The sequence below is a fragment of the Chiroxiphia lanceolata genome, chromosome 21 (assembly GCF_009829145.1).
Source record: "Chiroxiphia lanceolata isolate bChiLan1 chromosome 21, bChiLan1.pri, whole genome shotgun sequence".
Taxonomy (NCBI): domain Eukaryota; kingdom Metazoa; phylum Chordata; class Aves; order Passeriformes; family Pipridae; genus Chiroxiphia; species Chiroxiphia lanceolata.
The window spans coordinates 2039899-2057916 of record NC_045657.1 but is presented as its reverse complement, the minus strand read 5'-3'; the positions used below and the strand labels follow the sequence as shown (position 1 = coordinate 2057916).

Genomic DNA, 18018 nt, shown 5'->3' with positions numbered 1-18018 from the left:
CATTCATTTGTCCGCCCACAGCCCGGAGCACCCGGCGGCAACAGGCAGCTCCAAACACTGCTCACAGGACTCTGGGAACAGGGAGCTGCTGAGGCAGGAGCATTACCCAGGGGGCCCCAAAATAGAAAGCCCTGCCTGCCTCAGAGTCCTCTGGCACCAGCCCTGACAGACCCCAAATGCACTAAACGTGCTGTAGCTGTTTAGAGCAATTCCTGCCTTCCATTCTGTGGAAAGTGTTCTTTTGAAACAAGGCATGTTTTAGTGCCTTAACTGGAGTGTTTGAATCATGGGTTCAAAGTAAAATGGATCCTGAAAGCTGGATTTGAAGGATTATTTCAGGGTTGCTGTTACAGCAGTATGAATTTACCTTTCGGAGGCACAGCTTGGTTTAGAGTTGCACATTGATAGATTTTTCTGTTATTTTGGGGACGTGCGTTCATGAGAAATGAAATGCTACTTTGTGGACATGTCTTCAGAGAAAATGAGGTTTTTATTCCTGAGCCAGGTGATGGAGTCTTCTTCCTCAGCCCTCGTGCCATATCATTTATCCAAGAAGTTCAAAGCATGTAAAGCTGGGAGGTTTCAGCTCTTTTCCTGCACGCCAAGATATATTTCAGTGTCAGTATTAGGGAAGACTGAGGCACAAAGAAGAGTTATGGGTTGTGTGAGGTCTCAGGGAGGCGGTGGCAGACCCAAGGGGCAGAATGAAGGTGACCTGAGTTGTGCCACCCTGCTGTGTCTGTCAGCTGAGCCGGGCTCTGCTGAGACACTCCGGTGTCCTTTACCGGGAGAGTCCAGCCAAGCCAGGGCTCGTCCTCCAGCTCGTTTGCAGGAGCTGTTAAACGCCAGCTTAGCAGCAGTCCTGGCTTGGCAGAGGAGGGAAATGCAGGACAAGGTCCCAGCCAAGGGCTGCTGCTGCTGCAGCAAGTTCCCAGTGCCCGGTGCAGCCACGGCGCTGCCTCCCCGTCAGGCACGGGCTGGGCTATTCATCCACAAACAGCCTCCTTCCTTTCCAGGGCAGCCCGGGGGACACGAGGGAATGGCAGAGTTTATTATAAAGCGAGTAAAGCAGCAGACTATTGCTGGAGGAGATCCAGGGTTATAAAAGATCGGAGCGGGGGGAGGAGGAGGAGGGAACAGGACATAATTTGTGTTGGTGCGTGAGGGGGGTGCAGGCTGGTGGCTTCCACCAGGCATTCCCCAAACCCTCAGGACCTTTGCCTGGTTTTGGTGGGATTTTCTGCAGTGCAAGCCGTGCTGTGTCAAAGCCCACTTACTTTTGATTGTATCAATCATTCTCTTTATGCAGCAGCACGGCTCGGAGAACGCTCGCAGGTCCTGCTCGGAACGAGCTGCGCTCGCTGCCAGCTCAGCCTAGTTACTGCTGGAACTTAGTCTGGGGGATGGGAGAAAAAGGTTGCTGCTACTTTAAATATAATGCATTAAGAGGATGCTGGAAAAAGGCCTGCATGCTGTAATACCCAGCCATCGAGTTGGAAAAGGAGCCAGATGTAATACAAAAGAAGAAACACAGCCTCTTATGGATGCTGCACTAATTCATAAATCAGGTGAATCAGCTTAGGCAACTGCTGTGTTTTTATGCCTCTGCTGCATGGAGAACTGCATGTTGGATGCTTTTATTTGAAGTAATGGAACCAGATAATCCTTTGGACCAGGACAACTCCAATGGTAAGAAGTAGAAAACATAGAAAAGAGAGGGAAAAAAAAAGGATAATGAGAGAGTGTCTGAGTTTCCCATCCTACTAAAGCACAGGGATAGGCTCGTGTTTGTACTGTCTTCTGCATGGCTAAGTGGAAATGAATGTGGTGATGTGCTTCACATGATCTGAGAAATCCCTCTCTTTCCAGGGGCTGGAGATAAAATGTAGTGGGCTGAGATGTGCCCTGGGAAGCAGCAGGAATGAGGCAGGACTGACCTGTCTCCCGGGCAGTCTGTGCAGGGGAAGGGGTTCTCTGCACTCCCCTGGGTCAGTCTGGGGGGCTTTTTGCCCCTGGGAAGAGGCTGGAACTTGGTACCGTCTGTGCTGCCAAACGGAGCGTTTGGGAACAGACTCTTTATCTGCAGAGAGCTTTCCTCCAGGCACTGCATGAGTAATTTACTTAGGAGGATATATTTAGCTAAGGACCACATAAATTCACCCTGGAATTAAAGTCCATGGTTAAAACTGCAGCTATTCCATGGATTTATAGCGTTCCACACGCTGATGTTCTGCTCTCTGGTCTGTTGGAAGGCAGACAAAAAAGCATAAATTGGGGGGAAAAGTTGTTTGCAATTGCATATCTTATTTCTCTGTTAGTGGAGAGAATTGGCTGCACTGAGGACAACAAATTGTTCCTGTTTATGAAAACAACTTAAGATGGTGGGTTTTTGAACAAATTGATTCTCAGCTCTTTAATATGCATTGGGTATATTCTGAATACAGTTTGCAATCCACCCAGTATTGCACTTGCTACATGGATATTGCTCAGGAACTACTTCTGTATTTCCCCAGCAGATCCTCTGCTGGCAACTAGAGCTTCAAGTGGGACACAACTGCAGTGTTAATGTCACAGGGACCTAAAACTGTGTGGAAAGAATGTGGTTAAGGGAATGAAGTAACACTTAAACTATGGGAACAGTTGACTGGGCAGATAGAAGTGGGCAGCACTGCCTCACTTGGGGCTCTGTGCCATTGGAAATCGAATTTAACATAATCAAGGACAGATTTCTGGGGTTTCAAAGGATGATATTTCCACGAAAATATTAAGAGAGGAGGATCATGCTTTTCATTTCATTTTTCTATCCTCTTTCATATGTAGTTATATTAATTCTTTTTTAGAAGAACTGTATCTGCTTCTCATGTCTTATACCTCCTCTTAGACCACTAAGATACAGAATTAAATCTTATTTTCCCTAGAGCAGGAAGTTTTAGGATTATCAGAGAAGTGCATGCACAGTTTGAGCTGATGTTAACAAACATAAAAGTCACTGTTCTTGCCCGTTCCAGCGTTAGAATCTGGACTTCAGGAGTCACAGAGAGTGTCTTGGTTCTGTGGGAAATGCAAGTTCACCTTTATTCTCTCTAATAGGTTAAAATGGCTCACTAAATTTGGAATGCATGTTTTAAGATACACAGGTTTCTCATTCTTCTTGCAGACATGTAAATATATTGTGTCACACTGTGTACAAAATACTCTAATAAGTGGGAGACACTGGGAAGGCTCATAAGCTGGGAAATGAGAGATAAATAAGCACTGCTGGTACCAAGGATCTGAGAAGAACCTTCTCTGGTTCCCCTTCCTAACTATGTGAATCCCCACCTTCCTTTTAGTGTTTTTTAATTACTTTGATTTAAACGACCTCATTGTAAAACAAATGGGCTGAACCATTTATTGATCAGGAGGTCAATGGTTTAACTGTGCTGCTGCTGGAGCTGCAGCACTGCAGGACTGAGGAGTCAGCTGCTCCTCTGATATTCCATCATTGTGCATGAATCCAGGATGTAGAATGTCCTCAGAAATGTGCCAGCAAAATGCTGTTAGGAAAGCTTTGCCCCTTTGAGGATGTTCCCTCCTGGAAGCAGCCCCTCAGTCCCTCTGACCCTCCACCCTGCAGGGAACACTCTGGCAGTTTGTGTTCCCCTCCCTGGGCTGCTCATGGGACAAATATTAATGCCTTGGGAAGTGACCACAACTTGGAACTCCCGGGCTTGCTGTACAAGTGCCTTTTGGCCTTCAAGAATATCAAATCCAACCCCTTTCTCTGGCTGCAGAATGAAATCTGCTCTTTAATTTTTGACCTACCTGGGGGTCCACGTGTATTAAACCACCTGCCTCAACACTCAGCCTCAGTTCCTTCTCATTGCCAGCGCAGTCAATAGTTCATTAGTGACAGGAAAAGCTGCTCTGGACAATTTGTGGCAATAATATACTTGAGAGTTGCTCTTTTTTTGCCTCCTACAGCCCTTCCATTTGCTTCCCGAGCTGCACAAATCAGCTGGCAGGACGTTGGTGGAATATTCAAGGCTGGGAAGCTGTGTCTCATTTCTTAGCACATTTCTTGATTTCTCCTAATCAAATTAGGCTGCCAGCTGTTCATGGAGAGGCCTCTCAGATTTGTTATTGCTTGTAACTGGAACAGGGAGTGACCACTCATTTATCTGGGGCTGAGATCTGAGCTGTGATAGTTGTCTTGACAGAACAGACTTTGGAGTCAAATCCCAGCCTGTGGGTGTAAAGGTTATTGGGTTTTTCTCTGTGGTTCTTCATTGAGCTGCAGTGTTTTGGCTGCTTTGAACACATGGCTGCTCTCCATTTTGGTATTTGGGAAAGGAGGTGGAAGTTCTGTGTCTTTTCTTCACGTGTGGCTGGGTTAAAGACTCACATAAAGCTACAGGTTCTCATGTGGATTTTTTAAAAATCATTAGAACACCCACTTTCTCCTCCCCACCCCCAAGATTTTCTTTCCATTCTCTGAAATGCAGGAATATAAAGAAAGATTATTGTCATTTGGTGATGTCTCACAGCTCTGACTTTCTAAAGTGTTGTTTTTAATGTGCTGGCATGCCTTTACTTCATTCTTTTCACAAAAAAAAAAAAGAAGAAAAAAAAGAAAAATTCTTGGAAGAAAAGTGCTGAAGAATGTGCTGATTCCAAAACCATAACCCTAAATTACCCATTTCAGAGGGATGACATATCAGAGCTACAGATTTCTCTTTTCTGCTATAGCCACTTGCAGCTACAAGAATAAAAGACAACTCAGCAGCTTTCTGCAAGCTGGTGAAGATTTATAAGATATTTTATTTGTGTACAAACTCTGGAGTACCAAATATCTCTGAATTATTCATTCATTGTGTCTTCTAATTGCTCAGATCTCAGTTTATACAGCTCTAGTCAACACTGGAGCCACCTCTGAGCTTATTTCTTTCCTGTGTCCTGACAATATTTCTTTGTGATTTAGTTGTTAATCCTTTAAGAGCACAAGATTTTTATTAGACAACCTTTTGAACAGCCCTGTAGACCAGATCCCAACTGCTGCTTTTGGTGGAATCATGTTCCCTACACAATAGGTGTGAATCACAGAGGCACATTTTGTGCCACAAAGAAGTGAAATCAAGCCATTGTGCTTTAATAAGACAATAATTACAGCAGATTTTCTTCAGTCTCTGACATGCACAGTGAACCAGGTGAATTACTTGGATGACAGCCAGCCTTGAACTTTGTGTGCTGCTGGTAATTTAGATTCTTGCAGCGCTGTTCCAGGGCAGCAGTGACATCCTGGCCCCAATGACACCACAGTGTGCAGGAAAATCACACTTGGTAGAGAGCAAAGCAGAAGCAAGGAGTGGGAAAACAGAATATTTTTTGTAGCTTAGATGTGGTTTGTTAGCAGAGTTGTGTGGGAAAGCTCCAGGGGAACAGGAGAGCAAGGACTCAGCAGATTGCTGTGCAGTGGTTTGTAGATGCATCCTACAATTTCCAGGTTGGGAATTAATTGTGGATAACTGTTCCATGCAGTTGCCTCCCTTCTCTCCCTGCTGAAGTCTTTAGGAGAGGGTAGAGCCAATCAATAAACGAGCACCCCACTGGATTATGAGCACACAGCAGGGTAGATCCATCCACATGGAATCCTGAAGGAACATTCAGGGACTGGAATGTAACCATCCAGACTTGGAGGTGCTGGGAAGAGTCACAGCAGTGTCTTCATGCTTTGGAATAAAGAAAAGGGTCCTTTCATAGTCAAGCAAGTCCAAGGCCTCTTTTATATTCCTTCTAAAAGAGAGGAACTTCAAAGCAGAGCATTGTGAGGAAACCTCCCAGATCCAGCTCTAGACACCACCACGAGTCCCTCCCAGAACTGTGTCCAACATCAGCCATGGCTGGAAGTGAATCCAGTGTAACTAAATGGAATGGAAGAGTGCACAGCCCAGGGATCTCAGGGGAGCAGGGATGAGGAGGAATTCAAAGCATCCATCTGACGTATCAAGGTATTTATAGGTCAGAAGCTTTTAAATTCATGAGACTCTGGTGGCAGACAGCAGAAACTGGAGAAGCCACAGAAGGAACTGTCAGTTGTTAATGAGATCTGAGCCCCACATTTTGGCACAGTCAGAGTCAGGTGGGTTTTCTGAGACCTTTAATCCAGGACTATCAGGATCCCATGGATGTAACCGAGCTGTTGGCCAGCACCTCCCCCTTGGTAGTGCCCACAAAGATTGATGGCCTTTGATGCTTCACATCCATGTCCAACAAACCCCCACACGTGAGGGACAGAGGGGATGAGGAGCTGCTCCCCCCCAGCCACTCCACTGCTCCTCACTGTCTGACCACCAGCTTTGCCCAGGAGATCCCTCAGTGCACACACGGGGTTATCCCACGGGATAATATTCCCATGGAGATGTGTTTCCTCCCTGAGCATCTCCAAGGAGCCAGCACATGGAAAAGCTTGAACTGCCAAGCATTCCTGCTGCTGGCTCAGGCTTGGAGGCCCAGCAGATGCCTCGCTCAGTGACTCAATGATTTTGGCTGCTCTGGAGCTCAATGCAGGATCAGAAAATACCTGCCAAAATGAAGCTGCAAGAAATGTTTGTTTTCCTCCCGGATCTAGAGGTGCCTCTAGTTTTGTTTGACACCTTTAAATGCTTCTCTGGCTGTAGCTGGAGGTTGGTGGGCAGCTGTGGCAGATGGAATAACTCGAGCCCTTGTTCTTTGTGCTGGAGCTTTATGTGTGGGTTTGTTTGCTTAACGTTGGTGGGCATGGCCTGGCTGATGGAGCAAAACGATGCCCCCGGAGGTGGGTCCTGCCCTCAACCCTCGAGGGAAATCCTGATAGTTGGTGTTTTGAAAGTAGGAAAGTAAGATGCAGAGTTCTTTTATTTGGTCCAGGATGAAGAAAAAAAAAATTGCCTTAAAATAATACTAGTGAAAGTTAGAGCAGAGTTCAGGATATTTTATTGTCTCTACAACTGGCTCTCTATTTGCAGAACCCCTGTCAGAGCATTACTCATGGCAGGGGGAATATCCCTGAAGAGCTTTTCACAGTCCATGTGTCAGACAGGAATGCAAAGGATCAATTTACAGCCACAGACAAAGATCTGAAAACGTCCAGGGGGACCTGGGAGAATGTTTCTCACCCCAGATAGTTTCAGTGATTTAACTGATCCCTCTTTCCTGGCTGCAGCTTTCCCTGGGAGCGCAGGGAGGGCAGAGCAGGGGCTCGGAGCACACGGCACCCCCGGGCAGCCCCTGCCCTGCGAAGCCGAGGAGCATTTCAGCGTGTGTGGGAAAGCCCAGCAGTGCACGACGGTATTCCAGGGAGAATCCTGGTGCTGTGCACGTTTCCACGAGTAACTGGCTTTGTTTAGCAGCCCATCCTTTGCTACTGGGCTGCAGCTGTCAGAAAAACCAGGCACTGACTGAGGAGCTGCGTTTGAAAGTGCTCTCTGGATGGGCCGGTCTGGGAGCTACACAAAGCACTTGGAAGTAGTTTTCTAGCTCTGTTTGGCCAGGTTTTGAGTAGTGATTATACTTCCCCTGCAAGTTGGTAGTCATTTTTAGTTCATTTATTCTTAACATGCATGTCTTTTATTGTAATTTAAAGTTTCCTGTTAAACTTCAGGCAAAACTAGAGGATGTATTAATCTGCTTAGGAGAGACAGCTTTGAAATGAACCTTTCTTCTTTTCGTATCGTTTGCAACAGGATCTGTAAAGTCAGACCTTAATCTTAGAAACTGATGCATTTTTTCAGCAAGGGATGGCAGGGGGGGTTTCTCTGAGTTGTCTGGAGGAGCACACACACAGTTCATCCTTTTTTTTTGACTCTTACAAACGTTTGTTGCTTTTAAGACTGAAGAAAAAAATAAGAAAATTTGATTTTCGTGACTTCTAACACAAGATGAAGAAATTTAAGATACAGAAAATTGAGGGGCTTTAGGGGCCAAAAGCAGGTGCAGTGGGTTGAAAGCAGCGCTCGGTGCCGAGGCTGCCGACCCGCCTGCCCGCGCCGCTGCCGAGCCCAGAGAGCCAGGTTTTCTTTCCCTGCTTATTCATTTTCTGAGTCATTCATCTTGTGCTATAGCTATTGAAAACTGTAACAGAGTCTGGGAAGCGCTTGGCTTTCGAGTGCTGCCTCCTGATTGGGCTGGGGAATGCTGCTGTTGGGGAATAATGTGTGAATACCATCTGCTCCCGGAGCCGGCGGTGGATTCTGCTCCAGAGGCACCTTCAGCCGGGACTGCGGGCAAGGGGAGCTGTTTGCTCTCCCCCTTTCTTATCCAAACTTTTAGTTGTCGCTGGATTTCCTCTCTGTTTCCCTGCTGAACTTTTTGTGTGCTTTGCTCAAGGGCCGAGGTGCTTCTCCTGTGGGATTTTGGGGTTGTTTTGCCTTTCTTTTTCTCCCTGCGTGGGATTCCTGCCGGGGTTCAGCATGTGCAGCAACCCGGGGGAGAAATCAGGGACTTGTGCAGCTGGTTATTGCAGCACCAGAGTTCACATGGAATGTCTGAGCTGCTCTGAGAAACTGCTTCCAAAGATTTGACCTGCTCCTCCAAAGGTAAGCAGAGAAGGACTTTGGAATTCCGGGGTTGACTTTTTACTTGCGTTTGTTTTGTTGGGAATGAACGTGTCTCCTTTGCAATGTACAGTCCCCTTGTAGCAAAGCCTGGGATCAAAGGCTGGGGTTTGTCTCTGAATTTCTTTAATGAGCAGAGTTGGAACAATGATTGTCTTTTGCTCTTTTGTGTAGAAATTGTTTTACAATGGGTCTTAACACAAACTTTGTGCAGTGTGAGTGTGATTGTAATTAAGGACAGCAGCTGTTTTTCGGGTTTGCATCTTTATGAAGAGAACTCTCTCAACTCTCCTTCTCCTGCTCGTGGGATCTCTTTCTCAGCCTGTTACCTCAGACCAAACACAGTTAGTTTTCAGCAGTCTGGATTTCCACTTCCAGAAGACAAGATGTAGATTGTGAGCCCCTGAAATCCTGCTCACAGTGACCTGCTGGGGCAGCCTCAGTCCCTGGGGAGAAAACTGGAGCCATTCCTTCACCCTCAGCAACAGGCCTGGCAACACTTGCCTGTGGCCACTGGGAGCACATCCTGAACTTTTGGATGTGACTCTGATAACAGAGTTATAATGTTTGTTCTGAAGGTTACATTCAGTCAGGCTCTTCTGTCTACACAGGGCAAAGTTAGCCAAGGGAGGACGTGAAATGTTGATGTTTTGCAGAATCTCAGCCCTCCTTCCTGCGTCAGGTTATCCCATTTCCTGGAGTCTGTTCCAGGGAGGAATCTGCAAAGCCCATTTCTGAGACTTTGCTGAAGGTTCGTTGTAATTTATTTTTGGTAGATATCTGATTTTTGGCTTCCTCTCTTATGTTGGTGTGCTGACTGTAGGTGTGTAGTACATGTGTGAGCTGCATGTACTTCTGTGCATTCCAAGAGAAATGTTTAGTACTTGGAATTAAGGGAGCAGGGTATTGATGTGACTGATACTTGACCCAACCCAAACTTTTCAGATTGAATCCATTTTAGATAAACAAGAGCAGGTCTTACATCTCCTGTGCTTTCCTGCACTCAGGCCTGTGGAGCAAATGTTCTGTAGTACAGCAAAGAGCTGTTGCTGTCTGCAGTGTCACTGAAAAATTAGCAGTGAGACATCTTTTCACTTAGTCATTTGTCTGGCGAGGTGCCAGATCATCAAAAGCGACTCCTTTAACGAGGAGAAGATTTACTTTGCTGAAGCCTGAATCAGGGAAACTGTGGCAGCCACAGGAGGGATCAGGAGCTGGGCTTCCATGATCCTTGTGGGTCCCTTCCAGCTCGGGATATTCCATGGTTCTGTGGAGGAATGGCTGGATCACACCGAGGAGCAACACCAGGGCAGTCCATTGGCTGCTGTCCTCCCTGGGAACACAGGATATGTGGATCTATGGATTAAGGTCTCACTGTGCCTGGTGCAAGCCAAGTGTGTGCCTCTCATTGCATGGCTGCTAAAAAAGCCTTGGAAGGCCACGCATGCACTAGGAAAAAAGGGATTTTCCAGTAATCACCACATTTCTGGACGTAGAAAAACTATTCCTCATTCATTGCTGCTGGTAATAATAACAGACAGGGCTCACTTAGGTCTTTTTTGGCGGAATTGTCAGGAGTAGATCTCCCTAACCCTGGCCCAGCCCTGATGACTATAGGGAAGTAGCACAAGGATTATAATTCTGCCCTTGGAATTCCAGAGGTAGGAGCACTTCCATCCCAGAGCTGGCAGAAGGGTTCTCAGCCCTTGGCAGGAGAGACCAACAGCACATGGGGCAGTGGAATCCAAGCTCTGTAATTCCATGGAATGTCCATGTGCACACTGCAGTCAAACCCCAGCTGGCTGCTAAAGGGTGTTTATTTTTTGCTCAGCATGGACGAGCTTTTTCTGCCCCATCGACCAGTTCCTTGGTTCAGGGTAACTGGGAGGGATGTTCTTGCCTGGGTAGAGTTGACTGGTTGTAACCCTGGAGAGAAGGATTTGCTGCTGGATCCCTCCCAAACCTCCCCCAGCTCAGCACTGGGCAATCTTGCCCTTTAAAGCACTTTTGGTTTGCCTGCCTGTGGCTCATGGGATGATCATCAGCACTGCAGTGTTTGCCCTCTCTGATCTAGGGAACTTCTGCCAGGTGAAATGTGCTGCTTTTATCCTCTTCTTTTACAGGGGCACTGAATTAGAAGTGCTTTTATCCTGGACTGCAGTGGCACTGGATCTCCTGTGTGCCTGCTCGGTCCTTTGCCATTCTTGCTCCACACTCTTCCTCCTGACCCATCTCCCTTTCTTTGCTCTCCTTCCCTCCTTGTCCCCTCAAAAATAATAATAAAGTGCTGGAGGACATTTATCCTTTTACTATGGAGAGCACGATCTACCCGGCGTGCCTTGAGAGTCTGGAAAACCTCAGCACAGGTTTTGCAGCAGACCAGACCTTTTTTTTTTTCCTTGAAGGAGAAGAATTCTCATTTTCATGATAGGAAAGTACTTTTTTTGCTCGAGTGGCACCCTGACAGTGCGACATTAATTTGTGTTTGCAGCCTGACTTCAGGGATCCACACGGATTCCTTTTCTCCTCCACCACAACACTCTTGTCTGACTTAGGTGCCAGATTTTCTCTGGGAGTTCAATCTCACTCAATTCCCGAAGAATGTGGCTCCCTCTGCCACAGTTGGTGCCTGGAGCCTAAATCAGGATATTTTTAGTTGAGCTTCAGCTCACGACAAACCTGACCTACCTAGAATTGAGGTCTCCAGTCTGCAGACCTGAACCAGAGGGATGAGGCTCCACCATTATCCCATCCTTTGCCTGTATCTGTGCTGGCTTTGCCTTTTATATAATCTCATATTCCTTTGCCACGGACTAAAATGTAATAGGAACTATTTCTGTGATCTTGGGAGTATTTTTGCTGGCTCTGAGCTCCTCGGAATAGATGCCGCCTCCTGCTATGATGTCATTGCTCCTGGTGCTTGCCAGTAGACTATCAAAATATTAACCAAGATAAAATCAAGATAAGACAAGAAAATCAAGATAAGACAAGAAAATCAAGATAAAAAAAATTGATATCTTGCCTCCATGTAGGTCAGATGAAGCCCAGAAACCAGTGCTTTAAACAGAGGAGAAGCACTGACGGGGAGAGAAGGACTCCAGGAAAACTGGGACAACCTAATGGCAAGCACAGGAGAGCAGAGAATTCCTGCTTGCTGCTTCAGACTGTGTGAAACCATTTTGCAGAGCAGCTGTGGAAGTGAAAAATCAGCAGAAGGAGGTTTGGTTTTTGAATTTCCTCATGGAAATTTTGGAAGCCCTCTTTCCTCCCAAAGGATTTCAGCCCGTGGCTGCTCTTGTCTCACAGGAAGCTCTCACAGCACCTGCTCTGGGGTGGATTGTCCTCAGATCCCTGACCCAGAATATCACCCTGGGAGCAGGATGGAGGGACTGGAACGGGGACTGAAAATGAATCTTGGGAATTCAGTTTTGAACAAATGTACCCAGAGCTTCACGGCAATTACATCGAGGGCTTTGAAATGCTCAAAGCCTGATTTTCTGCAGAATTATTTCCCAAAGAAAATTCAGCTAATTTCATCTTCCTATGCCTTTTTTTCCTCCAAACTTGTCTTTTTGGGTAATATTTCTTGACAAAGTTCTGATGTCTTACTCTTTGACCTCTTGCCAGGCTTTCCTGGGGCCTCCCCCTGCTCTGAACCCTTTGCCATCCTGAACCCTCGGGGGTTTTATAACTATTGATAAATCCACATGGATAAAGATGGCAGGAATTTCTCTTATGCAGCCCCAAATTTTCCACATATAGATATGCCCTAATGTTGTTGATAAGCTCATCTTGGTTTCTTAGGAGCCTTTGGAGATTGCTGTCTGACTTCTCGACCTTTTGGGACACTTAAGAGCCACTTGGAGAATTTTTTTCAGCTGTTTTGAAAATCCTGATGCTTTGGCAGCAAACCAGTTCAGTTTTGGTGCTCACTGTCATGTCCCTTGCAAATGGATCCCACACCAAGAAATGTTCTTAAATATTTTAAGCTAATTATGGATGCACAAATTTTGGTGCAGGATAGAGATTAAATATAAATTAAAAACCAACACAGAGAAACGCGTTCCCCAACGGATAATTAACTTTCTCCTGCTGTAAAAAACTTGCATCCCAGTAGATGTAACATGGATATTTTGAAAGCTCTGTAATGTTTAAGGGTTAAGTGTCCATCTCTTACAGATGCTTTGGATGTGTCCTCTAGAGGTCAAGCCAACAGACAGTGTGTCCTGTCTTTTCATCTGTCCTGATTTCCAAAGAATCAATCCCTCATTTTCCATAGTGAATGGACAGATATGCACCTTAAGTGAAAAGATAACTAATTTTTCTGGTCTTCCCATGTTTCAGGGAGCATCGAAAACTTCCAACCCTTCCCTAGTTGTTCCTTCTTGGAAATTTTCTTGGGAGATTTCCTCTTGCTCTGTGGATTTCTGGGTGCATCAGCACAGCTCCTGCTTGCCAGAGCTCTTCCTGAGAACTGGTTTCAATAAATTACTGGAGCTTTGGAAGGTCTGGAGTTCCAGCCATGGCAGCTCAGAAGAGGGAGGGGGAAGCAGGAATACAAGAGCTTTTCCAGCTGGGTAAAGAGCAAAGGTAATTCTCCAAAGCAGAGGCTGAACAGAGAGGTCTGTGATAGGATTGTGGGTATCATTCTCTTACAGGTCAGATTATTTCACCTACAGAGGTGGAACAAAATCTTATTATGGGGACGAGTGGAGCTGATGTTGTTAAAGGTCTCCCTCACCATAAAAATGTGGTTTTTCCAGCCATGGAGAAAGAGGGACCTGGCTGGAGTGACAGCCCAGGGATCCTGGAGCAAGTTGCTGGGCATTTGTTCAGCTCAGTGCAGCTGATCCCAGCCTTGCCTTCCTGAGCAGTGCAATTCCCACCCCCAGCTTTAAATCCCCCTTTGTCAGAGGCTCAGGCTCGTGCACAGCACTTGGATTTCCTTCACCTCTGAATCGCTTCAGATAACCCGGATCTCTTAAGGTTTGAAGGATCTTCTTATTTGGAAATTCTTGTGATCTTCTTATTTTAATAAATCCTTCAGGGCTTTAACCCCCCTTTGCTATTCCTGTTCCCTGTCCAGGGTAAAGCTTGGAAATCTTTTTTCTTTCCTTTTTTTTTTTTTTTTCTTTTTTTAATTGCCACTTGCTCTCATCAGCCATACGATGCTTTTGATAACAGTCATCAAATTTTACAGCTATCACTATAATCTCACTGCTGTTAACCATCTGCATCACTCCTCCTGTTCTGCAGAAACTGAGGAGAAAACAAATACATAGTTAATTTTAGACAGCACATCGCTCCCCTTAATGGAGTTTTGTGTCCCAAGCAGCAGCACTGGTTAATGTCTGTGCAAATAACCTCGTGGAAACGAGGAGCAATCCACACACGAGGAGATTCCATAATGCTTTCAAAGCCCTTGGGGCCGTGTTACAGGGATCAGGGGTGGGCTGCAAAATGTTGGAGTCGTATAAAAGTCTGGAAACTTGAAGTCATAACCTTTATTTGGTGATTTTTAATTTCATGGGATCTGAACTTGACAACATCTGACAAAGTCAAGGCTGTGCATTTACCTGGTGGTGTGCTGGGAACAGCAAAAATAGTGCAGAGCATCCTCTGAACTGTAGGGAAGGGGGAAAAGTCTGACTTGGGCAAAAAGGATGGAGCAGCCCTGCTCTGTGAGACAGCCAGGCAGCAAGGATCCAGGCTGGAATATCCCACTTTGATCCCAGAGAAGGCAAGGACAGATGGGGGAAAGCAGTGGCCGTGCCCACAGCTAATCCTGGCTGGGAGGGGGTGGCTCTGTGGCTTTGGAGAAGTCATTTCTCCTCCTCCCTGCTCATCATCCCGCCGGAAATGAGAGTTGCCAGATGTGGCACCTAATGCGGGATTTCCTGTGCTTCACCTCCAAATCCTGGGATTTGTTGGCAAACATGGGGAATGTTCCCTTTCTCGTGCCTGAGTTGAAAGATGGAAATCCCCTCCCAGCCAGTGACCTCCTGGGCTGTGCTCTCAGGGCTGGTTTGGGTACTCAGAAGCCAGAGAAGGTCCCGTGGTGTCGGACAGGAGGAAATGCAGCTCCAAATCCAACACCTGCAGCTCCCCCTAACCCAGGGAACACACCCCAGCCTGGGCAGGGGCTTCACTTAGGACATTCTGCTTTTACAGCCCAGGTGTTACAGGAGGAACCACAGGCTCACCAAAGATAATTCCACTCCCTGGTGCTTCCAAGTGCTCAGCAGGTCCAGTCTAACCCGAGCAATCCACTCCTTGAACCCCATCTCAGAGAGGGGCTAAAGCCAAGGATTCCTTTCAGTTACCCCCCAAAAGACATCGAGTGAAAACTGGATGTCATTGTGTCGTTTAATTTTTTTTTATTTTATAAAAACTGCAAAGCAAGAGGTTCATTTTGAAGATAATGGTAAAATGTAACAGAGGGACTGAGTCAGAGATGGGGCTGTCACCTGGAGAGCAAAATTACAGCCCCTTCATTTAAGCTTCATTTGAGCACTCAGGATTGGTGCTTAAGATGACATCTGTGCCCAGCAGAGCCTTCCAGAGATATATTTAATTATTGTGGAGAGGTAGAAGGGGTCCCACCATAAAAATGACATATTTTAAATTTCCTGATCACGGCGCTTTAACCTTTATATTACTGACACCCGAGATTTCAAAAGGAATGTGCACTGAAACTCTGTAATTTTATATATCCCCAATTTTTTTTTCTTTGTAGGAATCCATTTAAAATTACACAAGAAACCTCTCTTCATCTTCTGAGTGTTTCACTGATTAGCATAATTTATAGCCAGTTCTTGTGAATGAGGTGATTGTACCCAGGTGATTGCAAAAAGGTCTGTGGATCTCGGCTTTATAAATATTATTCTGAATCTAACTCGGTTCAAGTAATTGATGTAACATGAGTGAGTGCCGTGCAGAGCTCTTCAGATGCAGAGACCACACACTGGGTGATCTCTGGAGCCAATCCTCATCAGGGCTTTGCTTTTCTTAGCAACAAAATTAACTCCGGCGTTATAAAATGTAGCCAAGACTTTACCTCGGCAGTCGGAATCTGCTCTCGGGAGATCCAACCCACGCACTAAATCCCGCCTGCCTTATGTGTCACCCTCTGCCTCAGAGAACTGGAGACTCAACAGTTGCTCAGCAGACCAAATATGTTCTTAGATGGTGAAGTGTTGCAGGGAAACACTGCTAGGTAGATAAAGCAGCTCTCAGGCTGTCTCTGACAATTAGAGAAACCATCCCAGCCCTCCTCTCTGTTGACTCACAGCAGGGGGATTCTCTGAGCAGATAAAGTGGGAAGTAAAGGTCACCAAGATGAATGGAGGTACCATGAAGGGGATTTATCACAGCCACGGGTGAGGTCCCAAATCAAGGTTGGTGCTCGGCCCTGTCGTGCTGGGCTGGTGCTGCCACGGCCAAACTGACCTGCAGAGCCCATCCCGGGCTCCCTGTGCAGCTGCTTGGCTGCTGGAGGCCTCTTGTGCTTCTTGGATTTGCCTCTTTCTCCCATGTTTTCTTCCTGCATGAGCTGTAGCTGCCAGAGGGGCTGGACATCTGCCCAGAAGCTTTTCAACACTCTGGTTATGAATCAGTGGAAACCTCGTCCGTGTGTTTGTGTTTCTCTAAAGTTTTACGGCCTGTTCCTCGTCCTGCTCGTGACAAGGTCACTTGGAAGGAGGAGGAGGATGCAGGTCTCCCACTGTCAGAGCCCTGCATCCATGTGTTGGGGAATAACACAAATGGGACATGAGCTAAAGTTTCCTACAAACCTGGCGGGACCTTTTTATCTTGAAGCAAATTTCTGGAGAACCACCGAGATGAAAACAGGCACAGCTTTCCTCTGCAAAAACCTGCATGTTCTGGGAAAAGCTGGAATCCTTCTTACAGCTGAGTAGGGAAATAAAAATTCCCAGCTGTTAATAATAACAAGCCTAGAATCCTTCTTGTTCGAGCTGGAGCAGAATTGCCTGGAAGTCCCTGGAGGATTCCAGTCCAGCGCTAGACATTTGAAAGATTTGGATCCCAGTCTAAAATATTTCCATGGCTTGACTGAATCTCCAAAACTGAGCTCATAATCCAGTCAGAGAAATGAAATTTATAGAGCTGTCAGCCATCAGTCTCAGTATTTTGATGGGAGTATCATGACCAGAGTATCTGCTGGTCGTGAGCATCCACCTGGGACTAAAAAGAGACCTGGCAGGAACCTGCATGTGGTGCAGCTGAGTTTAAAGAAATAACGAGCCATGGGGTTGAGGTTCCTTTATAAGAGGAAAAAAAAGGGGGAAAGAATGCAAAAGCCAGCGTGGTTCAGTGTCTGGGCACATTTTCAAGGCCTCTTTTATTTTGAGTAATTAATTCTGTGTTTTATTAGTAATGAAAGCCGGGGCTATTCTGTGCAGGGCTGGAGCAGTAAAGGGTGACTCGGCAGGAAGTTAAACTGATGTAGCATTACTTTGGCAATTTATCACCTGCCTGGAGTGCTTACTCAGGGTAGAATATGAGTTTATCCGTGTTCAGGGCAATTATATTCTAAATTCACTTCATAATTACCTCTCATAGAGACATAACTTTAAACAACTGATTATTTTATAAGTGACTGGAAAAATGTCTGGCGTGACATCTCTTCTCCAAGGCAGTCTGAATGCAAGCTGGCTCTTTGGTGATCTGTTTCAAATAAAGTGATTTCATCCAATAAATCCGTGTATCAGGGCTCGAGTGTGGGGTAGCCAAATGCTTGCAGCCTTTTTACACACTTGTAATGATTCCAACCAGGGCTCTTTTGAGTTGGGGGGTGAAAAATCCATTTATTTTGTCTTTGGTTAAGGGAGCTTAAGATATGAGATTGTATCAATGTACAGCTCTAAAACTGGTCACAGTTTTTGGTAGAACTGGTGGGAATGGCAGCTGTGTGACCTCCCAGTCCCTGATGGACCTTCCTGCAGTTCCCTTGAAGGAACTGTGTCCAAAGGCACTGCTGGCCCATTGCTCCAACAGGGACATTTTCTAGCGTGCCCTGCACTGTTGTATTTTCCATCTTGGCATCCCAGGAACACAGAATTCCAGGCTGAGTGGATCTGAGAGCTCTGCTGAGCTGCCAGTGGTGCTTCCCGGGAGCTCCCACAGGCGTCTCATCCCTTCCAGGGACAGAGCAGGACTCCTCTCCCTTCACCACACAGTCTCTTGTGAAACCCTCTTTATTGTGGATGTTGTGTTTGTCTGATAGATTGGTTCCCTGTTTAATGAACTTGAGAAGCTTCAGTTTTCCTTGGTTTCCCAAGGATTACAATGTGAACTCTCCAAGCCCCTCCTGGTAACCAGCCTTCGGCAGCACAGGGTGGTGTCTGCCACTGAACACAACACACCAAGCAGAAATGCTCCAAACCTTCAATTTTCTGAGTCTTTTTAGTGCCTCTCCAGGTGTAGG

The 18018-nt window shown here is 46.2% G+C and overlaps 1 protein-coding gene and 1 long non-coding RNA gene across 8 annotated transcripts in view; one reads left to right on the top strand and one right to left on the bottom strand.

The window, feature by feature from the left end:
* Positions 1–18018, top strand: part of DAB2IP (DAB2 interacting protein) — a 200536-nt gene that overhangs the window by 26157 nt on the left and 156361 nt on the right. The window contains exon 1 of one of the 7 annotated variants that reach the window (XM_032708471.1): positions 1142–1568. The exons of 4 other annotated variants lie outside the window; for them this stretch is intronic. In XM_032708471.1, coding sequence (XP_032564362.1) covers positions 1451–1568 — 118 coding nt within the window. In that variant the 5' untranslated portion in view covers positions 1142–1450. Of the gene's footprint in view, positions 1–1141; positions 1569–1600; positions 1690–8192; positions 8553–18018 lie in introns of those variants that run through there. 2 more of the 7 variants (XM_032708473.1, XM_032708474.1) reach the window with 2 other exon arrangements.
* On the bottom strand, positions 476–1375 carry LOC116797163. The gene is made up of 2 exons (XR_004360582.1): positions 1278–1375; positions 476–594 (listed from the first exon to the last, which is right to left on the bottom strand). It is a non-coding gene; the product is annotated as an uncharacterized LOC116797163 (long non-coding RNA).